The 22,496-nt window shown below is 42.6% G+C and overlaps 1 protein-coding gene across 2 annotated transcripts in view; it reads left to right on the top strand.

Annotated features, from left to right (window-relative positions):
- Positions 1 to 759: 759 nt before the first annotated feature.
- Positions 760 to 22,496, top strand: part of ARMC3 (armadillo repeat containing 3) — a gene marked incomplete at its 5' end in the record, with an annotated part of 128,636 nt that continues 106,899 nt past the window's right edge. The window contains 3 exons of one of the 2 annotated variants that reach the window (XM_082259096.1): positions 760 to 807; positions 3,507 to 3,624; positions 5,219 to 5,344. In XM_082259096.1, coding sequence (XP_082115222.1) covers positions 760 to 807; positions 3,507 to 3,624; positions 5,219 to 5,344 — 292 coding nt within the window. Of the gene's footprint in view, positions 808 to 2,109; positions 2,197 to 3,506; positions 3,625 to 5,218; positions 5,345 to 22,496 lie in introns of those variants that run through there. The other variant, XM_082259097.1, reaches the window with a different exon arrangement.

A 22,496-nucleotide genomic window follows, 5' to 3' on the forward strand; every position in this document is an offset into this window, starting at 1 on the left:
TGCGGTCTCAGAGAAATGGAAAGAAGCAGATGGTTTTTGCAGTTCTCATTTTTAACATCAAGCAGTAACATCGCTCAAGGGAAGAACCGTTTACACATGCTCATCTCTGAACCTCTGATAATACAAGGACTTTTGAATGCAAGTATTTCCATTTCTACTTCTTTATCTATTCTTCTAAATTGCTGAATTGTGTCTCTATTTCTTTGTAACCCATTTTTCTGTAAATACTTTTATTTGCACCAATTTTAACCTTTTTATAATTAAACCTTATTTTGAACAGTGTTAAAAAAAAAAAAAAAGTTCAACAGATGCTAAGATGGCAGTTTCTTTGGCTGTAAAGATAGGAGGGTTTAGTTTCTATTTTAAATAGTTTGTCTCAACCCTCTAACTGCCTCCTTTGCTGGACAACTTTGTCTATTAAAGGAAGTTGAAAAACAATAGACTTACTGGCCAGATCATCAGGTAATACATTTAGACAGAAGCCAGTTATGCATGTCTTTGGAGTATGGGAGGGAGTACCCAGAGGAAATCCACACAAAACAACAGAGAGAAAATGTAACCTCCATGCAGATAAGTGTTCTGGGCCCTCAGTTGAGAACCCCAGTGCTGCAAGGCAGGAGAAATAACCACTGATCCATTGTGCTGCCCCATTGTTCCACTTTTAAAGTTTTTTTTGTCTGGATTTGGGCTTCATGGAATGCTAGTTTGTCCCAGTATATTTTAGCACCATAATTGACTGTCTTATATATTTTTTGTAGAATGGGAAAAAAAGTTAAGAAAGAAGTTGAACCACCCCCGAAAGATGTGGTAAGTTTGTCACCAGATGCATGAAATTGAAATGCACAATTTCCAAACAATGAATATAGTTCAGAATGCAATATGTTACATTACAGATTCCAGTTACATTGTGGCAGGTTTGCATTTTTAGACTACGCAATTAAATAAACTTGAATTCTGTAAATGTTCCATACTACACTCTTAACCACTTCAGCCCCAGAAGTTTTTTCCCCCTTAATGACCAGGCCATTGTTTGCGATTCGGCACTGCATTACTTTAACTGACAATTGCGCTGTTGTGTGATGCTGTACCCAAAAAAAAATTGATGTCCTTTTTTTCCCCACAAATAGAGCTTTCTTTTGGTGGTATTTGATCACCTCTGCGATTTTTATTTTTTGCGCTATAAACAAAAAAAGAGCGACAATTCTGAAAAAAAAAAACAATATTTTTTATTTTCTGCTATAAAACATTCCCAATAAAAAAATGTAAAAATCTATTTTTTTTTCATCATTTTAGGCCAATTTGTATTCTGCCACATATTTTTGGTCCCAATAAGTGTATATTTATTGGTTTGCACAAAAGTTAACGCATCTACAAACTAAAGGAAAGATTTATGTCCTTTTTTTTTTACTAGTAATGGTAACGATCAGCCATTTTTAGCGTGACTGCAACATTGCTGCAGACAGATCGGACACCTAACTGACATTTTTGACACTTTTTGGGGGACCAGTGACATTACTACAGTAATCAATGCTAAAAATAAGCACTGTTATTGTAATAATGACACTGGCAGGGAAGGGTTTAACACCAGGGGGCGATCAAAGGGTTAAATGCATGCCTAGGGGGTGTTTTCTAACTGTGAGGGGGAATCAACACAGGGACGTGTGTTCCTAAATAGGAGGAACACAGGAGCCCTGTGTTGTTTGCTTACAGAACAACAGCCTGCTGTGTTTATAACGCAGGCGCCGGCCCCGCAGATCAGCTTCCCCTCTCGCAAATCGCACGAGGAACGATGTATAGGTACGGGGATTCGCGCAGCCGAGCCACTTTGCCACAGTTTATCTATGGCGGGTGATCGGCAAGAGGTTAATGCATTCGTCCTTTACTGCTCTATCCTCTCTTGCCCCAGCAGTTTGGTCATCAGTTTATACAGACCCCACTTTTGAGAGACATTCACCTTCCTGATGCTGTACACTACAGCCTTTATCCCAAACTGTTCAGAATTCTGCACAGTGCCTCTTGCAAATACAAACTGCAGACACCATTGACTTTAGTTCCTCACTGGACCAAAATGCTGCATAGAGGCCCTGGTTTGATGCTCTTGGAGTCCATTGTGGAGAACTTTGGTATGTTCAGACGGAAGGCTGTGCTGCCCTGAGAAGAATGCGCAGGAAAAATCTTGTAGGAGCAGGGTTACAGGTAAGTACTGTATAAATTATCACCAGACTATTGGGGGATCAGGAAATGATAAGTGCACTAAGTAGCCTATTTATACTGCAGAGCAGATAGTGTTATTCAACGGACCCTGCAGTGTTTTCTCCAAAGTAAGCCTATGCCTGCCCATGGATTGTCTTCTCTCTGCCTAAAGTGGATGTAAACCTAAGTCACAAAATCTGAACAAAGCACATAGATCTGTAGTATTTACTTGTCTATCTCCAAAGCTCTAAGTCTGGCTATAGACGGTTTGAACAGTGTGAGGGCAGGCTGAATGTACCAAGTTGATTGACCGATCAACTTGGGTACAACCCACTTGCCGGATTCACTTGCAATAATCACTGGTGGCTGCTATAGCCGCTAGCAATAATCACTGTTTTCTCCCGGCGAGGACCGGATCCCCCATCCGCCGGCAGGAGGGATTCCCCTGTCAGCACTGTTTGTGTTGATGGGGGAATCTTGCAAAATTTGCACGGCCTATGGCCTACCTAAGTGTCATTTCTCTCTGGTGCTTTGTTCCTCTCTTTTTAGCATGAGTCACTTCTAAGAAGTTTTTCCGACACACGAGATAAATCTGTGACGGGGGAGGAGAGCTCAGCACACAGCTGGTCTGTTCAGAACACAGCTCTGCAAGTTCCTTTGTTTCTGTGCCGTGTGTGAAGGAGGGGCATGTCCCTTTCCTCCAATCAGCTCTCACACAGTGTATAAGGGCTATAACTGCAGCTCTCTGCCCCCTCTTCTGTGCTTTAGACAGATGCAGAAGGATTTTATCACAATTGTGCACTTTTGAAGGGATGTAGAAGGTGTTCTTTCATCATTGTATATCATCTGAGTCATCTGGATATATATGAGAGTTTACAACCACTTTAACACTGCTGAGAGAACTCCTTGATTGGATGAGTGGCTGGTCAAAAAACGTTGACAGGTCATGTGACTGGACTCTCATGCCCCCTGCTTTTTTCCATTTAATGGTATGAATAGTGGTCTGGTTGGGGTCCTACAAGTACTCTTATCTTATAACTGCCTCCTTGTATGTTCCAGCTGAAAAATAAGGGGAGGATTACTAAAACTGGAACTCTTCTGAATCTGGTGCAGCTTTAAATGGTAGCCATTTTGCTTCTACCATCAGATTGTTCAGTTAAACTTTGACAATAAAACCTGGAATCTGATTGGTTTCTGTGCAGAACTGTACCAGATTTTGCATGCTCAAGTTTTAGTAAATCTCCCCCATAATGCCTTATGTGTTGACTTTTTTAATACTCCTTTTTACCTTTCATGCTCTTCTCTCCTTCCAGTTTGATCCATTAGCAATTGAAAGTAAGAAGGCCGAAACAGCTGTGTTGATGCTGCAGTCTCCAGAAGAAGAAATTCTCACAAAAGCTTGTGATGCCTTGTACAAGTTTGCACAGAAAGGTTCGTTTTCTTTGAGGTAACATCATGAAATAATAAGTCTTGGAAAATGTGTGTAAATGTTGCAAGCCAAATGTGACTTTCAGATACACATTCCCTGGATCAGAGGCGTAACTAGAACCTTTAGGGCCCCGGTGCAAGAAACCATGAAGGGCCCCCCGGACCCCTAGCCGGGGGCCTTCTCTTCAAGCCTGGGTATCTTTTCACTGATCCTGGGACTCTTTACTCTCGTTGTGGGACCCTTTCACAAGTTTTGCAGTGGGCCCCCTTCCTGCCATCTTGGGGCCTCCGCACGGTGGTGGAATGCCGGGGCCCGGTCGCAAGTGTGACCTTTGAGATCCTGAAGGTTCACACAATGGTGTCAGTAGTTTTTATTTTGTGCCATTTTAATTGAATTATTTTTTATCAATTTATTTTATTTTTTTACAATGTCACTGACTAGAACTCCATTCAGAAAAGGAATGAGCTGGTAAATTACATATTTACCGACCCCTTCCTGGTTCTCTATTGTGACACATCCCCCTGCAGCAGCTGGCAGGAGAGGGAAGGGAGCACAGTGGGGGGAGGGGCAGCACAGTGGGGGGGACCAGGGGAGCACACAGGGGCCCAGAGACAGCAGAACACAAGTGAAGTGGATAGGAGGAGTGGTGGGGGCAGTATACAGAGGAACCAATCTCCTCCATTTTCCTCCTGCAGCTACAGGTGGAAAAAGGAGGACAGTGATTTATCTACATGCTGCCCCTGCCGATCCTCCTATCCAGGTGTACAGGGGAGCATCACACGCCCCCTGGAGCATGGGGCCCAGTTGCAATTGCAACCCCTGCAACCCCTGTAGTTACGCTCCCCTGCCCTGGATCACTTCCACAGACTCCCTGATTGGGGGCCATACTCGCCATATTACCAGGGTTCCAAAATTAAGCCATGAGGTAAGAAATATTTAGCAAGGAAGCAATAAGGTTGGATCACGGCAACAAAAGAAAAGAAATTTGGAGATTTGGAGGAGGCTGAGAGCAATATAATGGGCTTTTTGAGTTAGGGAATACATACTTGAATTGAACTTTTTTTTTTTATCAAAGTTTACTTTAAGTGACAACACTGATCTGAATTCAGAAGCAATGTAGCAGCATTGTCACCCCATCACAAGAAGCTGGATCAAGTGCACTTTACTGACAGCATCATCGGGTATTCTTGATACTTTCACAGGGGGACTAAGGGAAAAATTATAAGTGAAGATGTATGTACAGTTTTGTGCTGCTGCACATATTTTTTTTATAGGAGACCATAGTTATATTTTAATATTTAACTAAACATTCATTACCTAGATGTGCAGATGTTAAAACACTTACAGTATGTATCATACTATATCCACAATCTGTAAAAATTGTATTAATGCAAAATTGCAAGTTGTTGTAATATTGGTAGCAAAACTGTTTCATGTTGACATATATAACGATCATCAACATAGATCTATAATGATGTTGCTTACTACCTCACTTTCTACAGCGCTATATAGGTCACCCAACTTAATTTTATTGATCCTGTAACAAGCTGTAATTTCCTTTCGATAACACTAAATTATTAAATCCTGTTCCTCCAGGAGATGAAAATAAAGTAACACTTCTAGGACTTGGCGCAGTAGAATCACTATCTAAGCTCATCTCTCATGAAGATAAAACAGTTCGCAGAAACGCCGTCATGGTGTGTGGGATCATGGCAGCACACAGTAAGTTTTTATATAAAAGAATTTCTGAGAGAAACTGGGGTAAGCACTATCCATGATTTTTATTTTTATTTGCACTGGCAAATACATTTTATTTTGAGCCCCCCCACGCGCACACACGTATGTGAAAGCACACAAGTGGGATACCTATGTGTAAAAAATGTTGCTTGTGTAACACATAGTACATATAAATGCGCACAATGGACTGAGAACAATTATTCCAAGCCTATTATTCATGGCTAACTCTAAAGTGATGACCTATAGGAGCTTTTTGAGCGTCGCCTATGGAAAATATATGAAAGAAACCAAGGAAGTGTCCCTGGGGAATTTAACTGGACAAGGCTGGGTAGTAAAAAGGTATGAAGCAATAGAAAAATAGATATTCTATTTTTCTATTTCTTCATACTCTTTTACTACCCAGCCTTGTCCAGTTAAATTCCCCAGGGACACTTCCTTGGTTTCTTTCATGAATTCGTTTGGGGAAGGGACAGTAGGCTCTGTTTTGGGCACACTTATGTATCTACCCTTTGCCTGTACCTATGGAAAATATAGGGATTGTTTGACAGACTCGTTCAGTTTTAAAACTTCCCATGTTTAGTATCTATTTAATCAGTGAAGGCTCATATTTTATAGTATATCAGAAATTGGCTAATATATTGTGCTTGTGTGCCTAAAAATGGACTTTAGTGCATTTTTTACTTAAAATTTGCACTTGATAAGCTGTTATGTAAATATCATGTGACATAAAAAATGTGGAACTACCACAATTGTACTCTTCTGGATGTCTTTTTTCAGAAAATATATAAAGTTTTGGGGGTTTTAACTAACCTTCAGGCCTAAAATTATTTTTTAATCATGTGCGCAAAAAATCACAAAAACAGCCCTGGCAGGGAAAGGGTTCAGGTCCAAGGAATCCTGAGAAAAACTAAAATCTACTTTTGTGTTTAGCACTCCTCCCATAGCCTCTGAAGAAACAGAGACCATTGCCTACTGTGGCTTACTTTATTTGGAGCCTATTGTCAGATAAGTAAGATGCTAGCAACACGTGAAACATGGTAGTTCCTGTACAAGCCTAAAGGGTTGATATACTAAAGACAAATAGACTGTGCACTTTGCCAAGTGCAGTTGCACACTGCAAGTGCAGTTGCTCCAGTGCTTAGTAAATGAGCAGAAGCTCTGCTAACTGCCTTTATCCATTCATGTACAAGTAAAAAAGCTAATATATATTTCCTTTCACGTGATTGGATTTTTTTTGCCAAATGAAGCTTTACCTCATTTACTAAGCTCTGGAGCAATTGCAGTTGCAAAATACACAGTCTATTTGCCTTTAGTAAATCAACCCCTATGTATTATATGGTGCTGCGAATGTGCAATGGCAGATTTCTATTCTGGGAAGACACAGAAGGGACTAACCATAACACTCAACTCACATTTTCCGCAATGATTAAAGTATTACAGGTTACCCATTTTAGGTATCTAACAATATGGATTTACAGATATTACATGTGTATGAAAGTCAGGGCTTTTTTTCAGCAGGAACGCGGGGGAACGCAGTTCCGGCACCTCCAATGGGTGATGGAGGGTCTACTGATGCTGGCTGCTGGGAGATCTTTTGTTGCTGGAGGGGGATCTATTTTTGCATGGCAATCTATTGTTGCTGGGGAGGATCTTTTGATACTGAGGGTTACTTATTGCTAGAAGGGATCTACTGTTTAGGGAGGGGTCTACTGTTGCTGGCTGCTAGAGAGTCTATTGATGCTGGCTGCTGGGAGATCTTTTGCTGCTGCTGTGGGGGATCTATTTTATTGCTTTTCTTGTTGCTTTTCTTGTTATCATAACCTAATTCCATACATTCCAATACAAAATTATACTTGGTTCTATATTCTCTAAAAGAGTCTGCACTGGAAGCTGGGTAGGGGGTGGAACCAAGGTTCAGTGCTCGGAGGTTGGAAGGGGTGGAACCAAGGGTTAGTGCTCGGAGGTGGGTAGGGGGCAGAGACACAAAGTAACTTAGAAGGGGGAGTTCCTGCACCTATCCTCTGAGAAAAAAAGCCCTGATGAAAGTAATATAGAAACTCTCCAAACAGTCAAAAGTAGGCCTGGTGAGGCCCTGATATTGGTGCACTGTCCATGTACTGTAGATGTCAACTCTGCTAAAGCTATATTTCACCCTATATTAGGGCCAATATCAGCAACGCAATATTAGAGCTTCAGCAACCAATTGAAGTCAATGCAGGTCGCCTCCAGGTAGCCCCAAAGTGGTACAGGACCCTTTTTCTAAGTCGGAGCGACTTGTGTCGCTCCTATTAGAACGGGTCCTGTGCTAATCTATAGCAGGCGACCCACCGCAACTTGTCAGGCGACCAAGTCGCCTGACAAGTCGCGCTAGTGTGAATGGGCACTAAAGGTACTTGTAGAAACCTTTTAGCTTCTGTTCCTCAGTCATACTGTTGGTTTAGCAATTTAAAGGTTTATACATTTATTGTATTTATTCTTTTTTAGTTTCCATACTTTTATTTACATTTTTATTCATGTTTGCCTGCAGACCAAGCTGGAGAACAAAATTGACAGTTGGGACAATAAATATAAATCAAACAGGGATGCTAGAACAGTTTGAGGGCCCATTCACATATTCACGTTCTGGTGCGTTAATGTGCATTATGTTGCATGTTGTGTTAAACAGCCCATTCATTTGAATAGAATGCTAAAAGCACCAGAATGCACATGTGCCATTTTTAGCACCACAATGCACAATAGTGCTTTACCCAGCCTTGTGGTGGGCTTCCACTCAGAATTAAGTGCACTGCAGCACATTAATGCACATAATGTGTGTTGCTACGCTTTGAAGTAACATGTCTGGTAATGCACATTTTTACCCAGCAATAGTGTGAATCCAGGTTTAGGCTATGTGAATAAATGGTGACCATTGTAAGTATCCCTGGCAATATAAGACTATATTTACACCCCTGTGTTTTTCACATGTTATAATTTCAGGGTAGTGTGCTTCAGACATGTTTGAGGTACGTTTTTTACATGTGTTTTTCAAACATTGTTGTAGATTTACACGCGTGATCATTACTCCCTGTAAAAATTGTGGCAAAGACGCATCAAGCAGACTTTTACAAGGACCACTCCTGCACTGTATCTAGATGAAGACCTGTGAATGCACCCTTACTGTATTTATTTGTTCCAAACCCTATTACTGACTTTTGCAGTACATCTTGGTCTGCAAATATAGAAAAAAAGTATACAAAAAGGCAAAAAAAAGAAAAAAGATGCTTTACAGTAATGTGTGGCAAAGTAGGTGGTTTACCAAGCATTACTGGGAGCCAATGGTAAGTCATAAGCAACTTTCCAGTGCCATTTGTGCTGAATGGCACTCCAACACACCTTCAATGCACCACAACACACAAGTGTGAACTCTCAGTGTTGTGGTGGGCTGTATATACAAAATGCTGCAGGTGTGTTGCAACCTGTATTTTGGTGCATGGCAGTCTATGCAAAATGATTGGGGGTTCATACTGCAAAGTGGGTCCGTTTGTGAAACTTCAGCTAGGAGATCTGTTTGCAACATTCCCCAAGAAATTGTAGATGCTGGGGGTGATTAAAACCACCATTATCAAGGCAAAACTGATATATCAGTTTTAGATGGACTTGACCAAGGGAAATGGACCATGTTTTACACAGTTTTTCCACAGCCATCTGCTGTTTTGGAGAGTGGAAAGTCAGTAGAATTTAGAAAATAATTCTAGAAAGCACTATGAGACATTGTAGAAGGTGTTCAGTAGAGCTGCTCTCTGTCTAACCATCCAGAAAAATAATCAATAGCACATCAATGGAATAGAAAAACCTCAGTGTTTCTAAGACGTTTCACAACTCGCCAATTCTTCTTCATATAGCCAAGTGTTTGTAGTTTAACTCAATTAAATCAGCATCCAGCATAATTAGACAGGAAGAGCATTGACCTAGCTTTCATATAGCATGAAGCTTCAGCAAACTGTTACATTTTTTAATGTAATCTGTGCTCTTTTTAACATTTGTTTGATGTATAAATGGTGTCAGGTGAATGAAAATTATCTAATAAATGTGTGTTAATATTTAAAGAAAGCTTGTTTCTGGGACTGTTATGTGAATTTTTTTCACATAGACATGCTCATACTTGCCTTATTGCAGCCTTTCTCAGCCTTTTTTTTTTTAAATTAAATTCACTTTCTCTACCTTTTTAACACAGAGGAAACCTTCAAATAATTTTTGGGCCTCAGGGAGCCACTCTGAAAACAATTTCATCGGGGGTTATTATCGAAATGTCCCTTATAATGATGGTCATTGGCAAAAAAATGATTTCCTTACAGTGATGGTCAGAATCCCACCCTTACAGAAAGCTAAATAAATAATTGGTGTCATGTTGCAGGTTCTGCCAAGTGGCATCAGATCCAGAACTATGGTGGCACCATCAAATGAGAGGTCAATAAGTCACAGCTTGAGGAACCCTTAACCTCTGGAGGAGCCTTGGTGTTCCATGGAACCCTAGTTTTGTATGGCTGGTGTACAGGGTATTGCTCTCCTTCTTCAACCTCATCCTATGCCCAGGGCTACATTAGAGCAATGTTTTGTTATTCATGCTACTAAAATTGTTACAGAAAATAGTTATTTGAAGCCCAGAAATAGAATTGAATTTGGACTCAAACTTTCAGGAATCAAACTGTCACGGACTTGCAATAGTGTTTGGCAAGCTTATCTGTCCCTTCATGTCTGTATTAGAGGTCAGACTGCACTTCTGGTTCCTTTTTATCACCTCTACTTCCTGTTCCTGCCCCGCCCCAGGTCATCACAGGAAGTCTATATTAACCAGTGCACTGCAGGTCTGCTTTGCTGTTCAACAGTGTTTGTTTCCTGTTTGCCGTGTGCTTGATCTACTTTTCTGTGTACTGACTTTGGCTTGTCTCTGACTATTCCTCGTCGCCTGTTACCCTGACCTTTGGCCTGTCCCTTGGTTACCCTTGTCTGCCTGTTACCCCGACCTCGGCTTACCCATAACCATTCCGTGTGTCCTGAGTGGCTGCTTTCCTTCTCTCCCTACGGAGCGTGACCTGGGGGACCCCAGGGGCCGCGACCTGGGCCCAGCTGCAGCCAAGTCCATCCTCACCAATAGAGGCTCTGGTGAACACCTGCTGGGTCTTAGACTCAGCGCCCTGGGGAATCTTGGGCTCACGTTCCGGTCCATCCGCAGCAGTCTGCTATCGGGTTCAATACCTTGCGCTGCGCCCCTGCCTCCAACAGGGTGCAGTTGTCACCTGGCCACAGGTGACCTGACACAAACCTTTTTTATTCGCTGCAGCAGGGCGGCTTAGCCCGGTTCATGCCTGTTTGCCAAGTGCCAAGTAAGCGTGTACATTACGTATATAAAAACAACAGTTATGTCACAGATACATATTTCTCTAACTGGCTTGGCATTTATCGATGGCAATTAACATTCCTGGCTTCACGTCTATCTGTATTTTCGGAGAACAGAGAGGAAGAGGTAGTGAGAGAGAAGTGGGGGCTAAAATGTGCAGCTTGATACTGTCCTGGTCTCTGTAGTGCCACAGAATCTACCATTTTGTTTTAGAAGACTAATTATCCATCATTTTAGAAGGTTTTCCAGGTGATGCCCCAAAATCACTATTGATTACAGTAGAATTCCGGGCTATCAATAACTAATCTTAAAACTGTTCCCACCCCCTGTCTAACACCTATACTAACTACCCTGTAGATAAAAGATGCGTACACTTACCTATTTTCAGGGTGCTCCAGTGTGATCACGTGATTAGCTTTCCTGAGTGAGCTAGCAGTGGCTGAAGGGAGAGGAGTAATTGCCAACGGATGTCCCATAGTCACAGCCATTGTCAAGCGCTCTCTCCCCTGTAACTGACACAGGGGAGATCATGTGTCCAGACTGGAGGAAATCTCCCCAAAGTAGGAAGGCCTGTCTTAAGCTATACACTTCTAGATTTTCAAATAAATCTTCATATGAATATTCATACAAAAATTCTAAATTCTCAGTACATTCAATGACTTGACGAATGCCATTCAAAAATACTAAATTTAGTTAGTTTTTAACATTTGATTTTTCAATGAATGGACTTTTCTAAACAAAAGCCACATGCACTGTTAGAAATTTGTTCATTCAAGAAAAAATTTCCATCCTGCTTCTTCAAATTTTATCATCACTGTGGTCAGTTATGAACTTTGATTTAATCCTACTAACAATTGGAAAGTTAAATGAACGTTCTTAAAACCAAAAGACTTTCAACAAAATTCTACTAGTGTATGGCCAGCTTATCTTAAGTATTTGCAACCACAACAAGTTAGCAATTGAAAGATTTCCTCTCTCCTCCTGACAAAGGAAGGGTAGAAGGGCCTACTCTGATTACCTGCAGACAGTCACTTAGGGACAGTTCACTCATCCATCCTTACTCCCAGTTACTCAATAAACAGTCCTGGGGTTTTGGTTTTATATTTATTGTGGAACTTGGATGGGAGAAGGGAATAGTGGGATACTCCAACTTGAACTATTTACAGTTGATAAGGACAACTCTCACTTGGCCTCACCAGGTTATTTGTGGAAGCAGTCACACTGCTTTAACCATACTGCCACTTCTATGGAAGAATTAAGTCCTCTTGCTCTCTCTAGCAGCAGACTTGATGCAACTACATTATCTTCAGGACACTCTTCAGCATCCCTTTGACTGACACCTGTCCACTGACTCTCCCAACAGAAAGGGTGGCCCCTCTCAGAACAGGCCCCATGACACAGATCTGTACTCACTGTAGGCAGAATCAGATCCTCTCCAGTATCTCCCTGGAAGACATCTTGGTTCAGCTCCTCTCTGACTCTATGGCCTTCAGGTTGACCACCTGAGGCCACATGGCAGCTTCTACAAAGGAGGGGCAGCTGCCTCCTCTCTCCGGGACCCTTCTCTCCAGCTGAAATTCCCAGAGCACATGAGCCCTTAGCATTTATACAGTATACCAGCATGCACCAAGGCACTTTCCTCTGCCAATCACCAGCAATATGAATTTACCCGGCAATCTCTCTAGTAAGCAGAAAAGATGCAAGAACTATATTTTCTCTTTTAGCACCTAGGAGGGTGCTACTTCCACCCGCCGCCAAACTGAGCCATGTCCTTACTGGCTCTTGGCATCCGCCCCATCAAAAATACCTGTACAAAAATTTACAAGGAGTATCCCACAAACGTAAAAAGGGGGAAAAGGGAAATAACCTATGTACGGGGTCATGGGGCATACCCCATATGTGGCCAGTATATACAATAAATCTGCTGTACAACATTTAAAAATTCACACAGTTCTCACCAGGTGCATTATATCAATGCACCCCCCGCCAAACAAAAATCTGTCTGACAGAAGAAGGTTAAACATCCAGACTGACTACGCTAAAAATAGCATTCATACACATATATGATAGGCAGTAGACAGCCTCTCAAAGGGAATGAAGCCCTAGCCCTAACAGCAACTTTGTAACATTAGAACTCTTCGGGCTCACTAGCCCCTTTGTAAGGCAAACTCTTCCTGTTGGACCAAAAACTCAGCTTAGCTCAATAGTAGTGATCAGGATGAGATATGCGGATGATCTTGCCTTCAGGACTCAGGATACTGATGACACAGGCTTGGCCTATTCTATCTGGGCGCCATCTTGCTCCTCCACACATGTGTCTGTTCCTCAGCTACACGTCGTTCTGTGCCCAGCCCGGGCATGAGTGCGGAGTAGGTCTGGGACCTTAGTGGTGTAGGCCTCACAGAACCCAAGATTCCTTGCACACTTCATCCGAATGACCGCTGCCTCTGTCTCTTCCCTAAGTTAACTGGAACTTGCAGGACTTCTTCTACCTTTAGTTTCCCAGTCCCACTTAGCCTCCACTTCTGATTCCCAGTCATCGATTCTCTCTTCCAGGGATCCATATCGATACTCAAAGCTGGGTGACCCCACATCAATGGCCCCTGCCTCCCCTGCATTGAAAAAACTGGAGGACTTCAACTTCAGGGCCCATTGACACCCCTCTGCCTCTTTAGGAGTTGGACTATTCATTGCTGCGACCGTAACCAATGTACCTTGCGACCGCTGCTCGACCCTCACAGCTTGTGTGCATTGAATCTCGGAAATGTGGGTCTCCCTGGTTTGGCAGATGCTTGTGCGGATCTGTACTACTGGTCCTGGCCCCAGTGGTACTCTCGGCACTCCCCGTCCTCTCCCAAAGGGAATGGCCACTTTAGGTGTCAGCAGTTCAGATGCGGTTCCTACCTCCCAGTATACATACAGTCTTCTGGGGTGGCAATCACTCTACTCCAACTTCAGCAACATGTCACCTCAGTGCCCACACTGGCCTCACCCTTGTAGCCGCACAGACACATTCAGGCATCTTGCACATACCAGTCCAAGATGCTCCATGACCCCTCCGCTGCACAATGCCAGACTTCCCTTGGGCGTCAATCGGACCCCTGTGTCCAACAGGGTTGGATTTTGCGATTCAGTCCGCTCTACAGGTTCTCCGCCAACACGTGGGATAGCCCCTGTGCTCCGGCTCGCTCCGGCATCCGCCATCTTTCTCCTCCACACACGTCTGTTCCTCAGCTACACCCCATAGCGTAAGTGACGTCTCAAATCCCTTCCTCTGTTTGGATTGGTGGCCCATGGATGGTGACTCTGCCCACATCTCCAGACTTGCTTACTCTCCGGTGGTGGCTCCTCCTGCAAGGCAGATATTTTAGCATGCTCTCTCCTGCTCTGTGCAGTAACCCCTTCCCTGTTGCCATCAGGTTGCTCAGCCTGCACGAATGGTACTGCAATGCAGATTGTGTTCCCTGCTGCAGATACACATACATCTGCCTCTTCTATTAGGACTTGAGCTCCAGTTGCAGTCTTCCATTCACAAGCCAACCGAACTCCCTCTTTGCTAATGGAATATGAAATTTGTCTTGCTGTTACCAACTGCACGGCAGACATTTTCTTCTACAACACATGTACCGACATAACTCCAGACGCGCTGATCCCCGCATCCAGGGTCACTGCTTTCTTGACCATAACTTTAAAGCACACTTGTACTGATTAATGTAAAGCAGACATTATTTTCTCTCACAATACAGCACATCCTTTCTCCACCGACACATCAGCACTTTACTTGGGAAGACATGGCGTTTCTTGGGTAAATGTCCGGTCATTGCCTGTAGCAACCAATGCTGTAACTCAGAGGAAATCCTGGACAAGCCCCCAAATGTAGCAATGTCCCTGTAGGGCTTGCTGTGTGTTGACTTCTTGGGCCTCCTCTGATTACCTGCAAGCACCGAGGCACTTTCCTCTGCCAATCACCAGGGCTGTACTAAATGCCTATGCACTCATTTGTCAGGTTTCCTCCCACTGTCCAATATGCCACCCTATTGGACCAGTGTGAAACACTTAAGACAAACTGAGCTGCACCTGAGCACCATGAGCAGTCCTCACTAGCACATCCTGCTCTCTGGTAGGCAGAGAGCAATATAAATTTACCTGGCAATCTCTCTGGTGAGCTGAAAAGATCCAAAAACGATATTCTCCCTTCTAGCACCTACGTTGGAGGGTGCTACATCTATTTCAGGGTGGCTCCTTTCTCTTGCAGCAACATATGGAGCCACCCTTGTAAGCAGGGACTGCAGCTGTGTCTCTGTATACTGTGTGCATCAATGAAATTACACAGCCCTTTAGCGTAGGATGGCAAGGCACTTTTTCTGCTACTCCCTCCTCCAAGCTAACAGACTGGTTAGAGACTGCACTGTTAATGCTGTCCTGTGAAGGGAAGCTGCACTGAGAGGGTAGGATCCAGCAGCATTGAAAGTTGGACTTCGGTTAGAATTTCAACAAATAGCTTATTGGGGGAATATTTATTTTATTGTGCTCAATGTGTTAAACTAAAAAAATGGATTGGATTGGAATAGATCATGATTGCCACCAGTATTGAGATTCAAAATCAAAATTCTAATTCAGTTGGAATTCCATTGAAGCTTAGAACCCTATTGTATTCAATAGAGTACTGTGTTTGATGGCCACTTTTGTACTCTTGGAGGGCTGTTAGACAAGATGTGGTCACCCACAGAGCACTGAAAGCCACTCAGCTCGGGGGGCCTTTGCTAATGCAAAAAATAGAAAAAACTGCGGAGGGCTTCTAATGCAACTTTACAGGTTTGGGGAATACCCTAACGCTTAATGAGTATACCATAGTTTTCAGATATAACATAACTATCAATATGGTAGTGCATATCTCTCTCTACAATTGATTCCTATTTTACACTTTGCTTACAAATAGCAGCAACACTCCAAACTATTTTTCAATAAGTATTTGAGTCAAATGCTTTTTCTATAGTCGTTTAAATTCATACTAAACTATATTCTTATTTTTTTTTAAATAATCCATACATATCCACTACTTAAAAGGAAAAGTACAGCCAACGCTTGTTTGGCTATACTTTTTCTGTGGATCACAAGAGTGCAGCCGCTTTGCACTCCTGTGACTCGTTTTCAGTAGACAGCTGAAGCCTGCTGTTGGCTAATGTCACAGAGCTGGTCCAGGCTCGGGAAAGATTGCGACCATATGGTCGAACTCTGCCCACACTCAACGAGCCGCCCCCTCCACAGCCCGGGGCTCCAGTGAGCATGGGGCAGAGCAGAGAGCCAGTGACTGACAGTCATCAGCTCTCTGCTCAGGAAGCTCTGAGAACCGAGTGATTGATGGTGTTTGATCAATCAGTTCCCAGTGTTAGAGCCAGCTGGGGACAGATGGAGCATTCACAGAGGTAAGTATGATTCTGGCAAAAAAAAAACATTCCTATACTTCTCTTTTTAATTAAATTGTTCTTTGATCCCCTATTGTCCATGGTTCCTGGTTCATCTTGGGAGAGGGTGGCTACGCTCCCACTTACAGTGGGACAATGGAGAACAAACAAGGAATGTGGAGATTTGGAGGAGGCTAAGAGCAATACCAGAGTTCATTGTCACTTTCAGCAATAAGATGTGCATTTTCATTAAGCTCTAATAGGACTACTTTGACTGAGAGAAGTAGTAGCACCAAAATATTTTTAGAACTATAGAACTATTGGGAAAATATTTTTTTTTTTAATTTTGGATAGCGTAAAGGAAGGTTATATCTCCTGTCAGTTTTTTTGTCCCTCTAAGGCCCATTGGGGAGATTTTCAGTGCCTTGAAAAAGTATTCATACTCCATGAAACTTTCCACATTTTTTCATGTTACAACCACAAAGGTAAATGTATTTTATTTGGAGTTTTTTGTGATGGACCAACACAAAGTAGCACATAATTGTGAAGTAGAAGAAAAATGATAAATGGTTTTTAAAGTTTTTTTTTACAAATAAATATCTGAATTGTGTGGTATTTGTATTCAGCCCCCCAGAGTCAATACTTTGCAGAAACACCTTTCACTGCAACTACAGCTGCAAGTCTTTTTGGATATGTCTCTACCAGCTTTGCACATCCAGAGAGTGACATTTTTGCCAATACTTCTTTTCAGAATAGCTCAAGCTCTGTCAGATTGGATGAAGAGCATCTGTGAACCACAATTTTCAAGTCTTGCCACACATTCTCAATTGGATTTAGGTCTGGACTTTGACTGGGCCACTCTAAAATATGAATATTCTTTGATCTTAACCATTCCATTGTAGCTCTGGCTGTATATTTGGGGTCGTTGTCCTGCTAGAAGGTGGACCTCTGCCCCATTCTCAAGTCTTTTGCAGACTCAAGCAGTTTCTTTTCTTCTAAGACTGCCCTGTATTTGTCTCCATCCATTTTCCCATCAACTCTGGCCAGCTTCCCTATTCCTGCTGAAGAAAAGCATCCCCACAACATGATGCTAACATGACCATGTTTCACGGCGGGGATGGTGTGTTCAGGGTGATAATTTTCTGCCACACATAGCATTTAACTTTTAGGCCAAAAAGTTCAATTTTGGTCTCATCTGACCAGGAACACCTTCTTCCACCTGTTTGCTGTGTCCCCCATATGGCTTCTCACAAACTGCAAATTGCTTATGGCTTTCTTTCAACAATGGCTTTCTTCTTGCCATTCTTCCATAAAGGCCAGATTTGTAGAGTGCGTGACTAATAGTGGTCTTGTAGACAGATTCTCCCACCTGAGCTGTGGATCTCTGCAGCTCCTCCAGAAATAACATGGGCCTCTTGGCTGCTTCTCTGATTGTTGCTCTCCTTGCCCAGCCTGTCAGTTTAGATAGACGGGCATGTCTTGATAGGTTTGTAGTTGTGCCATTCTCTTTCCATTTTCGGACGATGGATTGAACAGTGCTCCACGAGATGTTTAAAGCTTGGGATATTTTTTTATAACCTAACCCGCTATAAACTTCTCAACAACTATCTTATCCCTGACCTGTCTGGTGTTTTGCCTTCGTGATGCTGTTTGTTCTCTAAGGTTCTCTAACAAATCTCTGAGGCTTTCACAGAACAGCTGTATTTACACTGAGATTAAATTAGACACAGGTGGACTCTATTTACGAATTAGGTGACTTCTGAAGGTAATTAGTTCCACTAGATTTTAGTTAGGGGTATTGGAGTAAAGGGGGCTGAATACAAATGCATGCCACAATTTTTAGATATTTATTTGTAAAAGAATGTAAAAACAATTTATTATTTTCCTTCCACTTTGCAATTGTGTCACTTTGTGTTGGTCTATCACATAAAATCCCAATAAAATACAATTTACGTATTTGGTTGTAACATCACAACATTTCAAGGGGTATGAATACTTTTTTAAGACACTGTACCATATTTCCTGTCCCCTAGTCAAAACAGGAAGAGAGAGGAAATTCCTACAAATGAAGGGAATGGAGCTCCCCAGGTCACCACAACTAGTGTCCCCATTGAAAGATTTACCCTCTATTACTTTTCTAGGGATAACCCAAAAATTGGGATTTTCTTATACTTTAATTTTCAATCATAACAATAAGCAGGACAAAAAGAGAGGGTGAATTTCCCCAACGGGGGCACGGACTGCAGTAGAAACCGAATAGGTGTTCTAATCCCTCTCCATTCAATCCAAAGCTAAATAAAAAAAAAAATAATTCTTGCCTTTAGTTATACTTTATTTGCTAAAGCAATGGGTATAAATACATTTTGTTTCCATAAAATACAGTATTCACCCCCCCCCCTTTTTTTAGGAAAAGTGTTACCAAACTTCTGTCCTTTACAACCACTTCCAGTCCTCCTGCATTTGATCCAGCAGCATCTGAACATCATTGCTTTGGAATGGCTCCTGAATAGTAACGATGGTGGACCATGCTTGCAAAATATTGACAGGGACACTTGTGGTCTCCACCAGTGTAATGTGACAGGGACAGGGTAATGCAGAAATGCATGGGGTGACTTTTTTAATGAGTGAAGGGCCAATGCTACTGTATCTCACAAAAGTAAGTACACTCCTCACATTTGTGTAAATATTTTATTATATCTTTTCATCTGACAACACTGAAGAAAGGACACTTTGCTACAATGTAGTGAGTGCACAGTTTGTATAACAGTGTAAATTTGCTGTCCCCTCAAAATAATTCAACACACAGCCATTAATGTCTAAACCGCTGGCAACAAAAGTGAGTACACCTCTAAGTGAAAATGTCCAAATTGCGCCCAATTAGCTGCATCATGCATCCTGCTCTGAGGACTGCGCCTACCAGCTCTACCCACCTACAGAGTGGACATCACCAGCCAGCTCTTACGCCACTGGTGCCATCTCTTGCCCTTACACTCACTGGCAGAATATTAGCTGGCATAAAAAAGGGGAAAAAATATAATCCTGCTACTTTATAAAAATCAGGTTAGGCCACATCTGGAGTATTCTGTTCAGTTCTGGTCACCAGTCCTCAGATGGGATGTGCTGGAGCTGGAGAGAGACCAAAGAAGGACAACTAAATTAATAAGGGGATTGGAGGACCTCAATTATGAGGAACGACTACAAGCACTAAATTTATTCTCGCTGGAGAAGAGACACTTAAGAGGGGACATGATAGCGATTTACAAATACCTCAATGGTGATCCCAGCCTAGGAAAAAAAAAACCTTCAGTCTCAGGGAGTGTAAGAGGACACAGGGCCACACAATGAGATTGGAGCAGAAGTGGTTTAACCTTAAGCTGCGCAGGGAGTTTTTCACTTTCAGGGCGATACGGATGTGGAACTCTCTTCCACAGTTGGTGGTGTCAGTGGAGAGTATTGATATTTTAAAAGACTCTTGGATGTGCATCTTAAAGAACACAACATACAAGGATATGGGAAATAATTACCGACACTGACACACGTACTCCTAGACAGGTTGAACTGGATTTACTATTGTCCATATTCAACCTTAGCTGCTATGTAACTCGCTGTCTCCACCTTCCGGAGTGTTGGGCAGGAGGTGCAAGGTGACCTCTACAACATTTCAGTCTTAACCAGGTACATAATACCCCATAACAGTGAGTGCCAGAAGAATCAGAATCACCATGTATGTAAATACATTATAATTTCATGCTGTTAGATAATATAAAATATTTAAAAAGAAAATTTACTCACAACGATTATAATTTCCCTTTAAGATACTGTCTGTCTTCATTGTATTTTTTATTCAGCACACTGGCCGAGGGAAGAGAAATGTCATATATGAGGGGTGGCCTGTAAAGGACACTGTGCTCCGGAGTCTCAGCCAAATGTCAGCCCAGCTGTTTCTATGAAAAGAAGTAGTTATAACAAATAACATACATCAGAAATTGTGGGTTTTTCTTTCGAACAGATCTGCTGTGAGCACAATTTGTTGCCTCCGGTGGTAATAGTGGCTTCTATTCTTGTTTTGAAGGATTTCTCAAGTGGTCAGTGGCTTAGGATATCAGACACTATATGAAACTTAGGGCACCTGCAAACTATTTGTCTGTCTATCATTTGCCACTTATTCCCCAATAAGTGGCAACCTGTTTGGTTACTGGCCATAGTTAAATGTGAATTGGCAGCCCGCTAGTATGTCGCAATAAATCCGCGTCACATCTGGAGTTCCCATTCTAAAATGGAAAATCCAGGTCACAGTAATGTAGGGCAGAGCTTTTGCCTTGCAAAGTGTATCTCCCTAAGTAACACATAGGCCATCTAACTCAAACAGATGGCGTTGACCTTATTATTGTAATAAACAGGTCAGTCAGGGCTTCCGATGGAACACGACCTGATGTCTTCTATCATTGGGCAGATCTACAACAACCTATGTTCCTTCCTTCCCTGGATTTGTCCATTACTTCTTTTTATTAAGGAATTTATCTGTCAAGTTATGTATTCCACATTCTCTCCTGCTATGTCAGTACATACGGACAGTGTATATTTTAATTGCCTTTTAATATATTCCAAATACCTTATATTATATTATGCCCGTTTTCAGTTCATTTACGTAATCATATATGTTTATATAGGCGGGTGATGAGGGGTTAATGATCGTCAAGGACACTGGGTGGTTCCATCCCCTCCCCAACCTAGCTTTAAAATGCTTCCGTTGCCTTTTTTCCCGTGGCTTGACAAAGCGCATGCGCGTGAAACATGTCGTCACGGCAACGTTCTCCTTCATGCGTTCCTGGCTGGTTTCACTTCCGGTTTTGAGACTTCTGCTCCGCTCTGCATCGCTGCAAACATCACGCGCTGAGTGCCGGCTGGTCCGGCTCAGCTCCTGGGCTCCACAGCTTGCATTCACATCCTGGAGGGTGTCATTCTAGCCCACCGCAGTGATTGGACCTTTCCACCCAGTGGTCCCGGCCGCAGGTCATCACCCATCACCACCGGCAGAAACGGCTTGGAACACATTTTTAACTATTGCTTCCTTCAATAAATGTGTTTCATATTCATGGGCTGCTTTCACAGTTATCCATAATACCAACATCTGGACAGCGCTACCTCTTTCTCCTTTGGCAACTTTCAGGCTGGCAACAGCATTTTATTGGTAGCAGCGCTGTTGGTTGGTTTGGGACCGTTCACAGTTTGTTTGCCGCAGTGACAGCGCTGGAACTTTGTTGTTGTACTTTGATATTAACTGTATGTCTAAAGCTGGTCAAAAAGCTAACAGGCTCCTCCATCCACTCTAAACAGCATGGCTGGACTTTGATGGTTAAACATTTTCCAGCAGACACCTTCAACAAGAGCGAAACTATCCCCAGCATTAGTAGCCCACTGACTAGGTTTACAGCTCACCTGCTGCTTTTCCTTGGTTTAGATATACTTTATGGATCAATTACACTATTGTCACAACTCACAATGCCAGGTGTTATAGAGACAGGCCGCTAGGGGGGTCCCATAAAACTTTTGCTATGGGACCTCATGAATTGTAGTTACCTCCCTGGTTCTGAGGTTGAATGTCATCTTAAATTAGTGCTTGCAGTTGCAGCACAACAGAAAAAAGAAGCTGCAAAATCATACAAAAAATACAACTGGCACTTTGGTTGCAATAACAAATTCACTCACAAAATATACAGTAAAACTTTGGATTGCGATAATTCGTTCCGGAAACATGCTTGTAATCCAGAGCAATCTTATATCAAAGCAAATTTCCCCATAAGAAATAATGGAAACTCGGATGATTTGTTCCACAACCATTTATTCATAAGTCCTTCAGTTTCTAGTACATATAACTAGGGCCACGGATAAGGCAGGACAGCCAGACCTCCTGTTCTGGGCCCTGACCTTATCAGTTCAAAAGGGGAGCCGGGCACCTGCCTGAGCAGGAGGTCCAGCTGTACTGTCTTATTGCAGACACCGATCCTCTTCTGCCTCCTCTTGGAGCGCTGCCAGCTTCCCCTCTTCTTACTCCCTCCAGCTTCACTGAAGGGGAATTGGTTCTAGCACGTGCACCCCCTCCATCTGTTATCCAGGGCCCCTTTCCCCCCACAGCGCTGCTGGCTTCCCACCTCTCCTCTCTGCTGTGGGCACACAGGGGGATGTTTTAGGATAGAGAGCGGGGAAAGGGGCAGGTAAATATGTAATTTACTGGTCCCTTCCATTCCTGAATGAACACAGTTAGCGATCGGTACCAGTTTCTCATGTGTTCATTTGTCACTGATGCATAGTAAACTATGTTTACTATGCTTCACTTAGTAAATGAACAGGAAAC

The sequence above is a fragment of the Pelophylax lessonae genome (genome assembly GCF_965119305.1).
Source record: "Pelophylax lessonae genome assembly, chromosome: 5".
In the NCBI taxonomy this organism is placed as follows: Eukaryota; Metazoa; Chordata; class Amphibia; order Anura; family Ranidae; genus Pelophylax; species Pelophylax lessonae.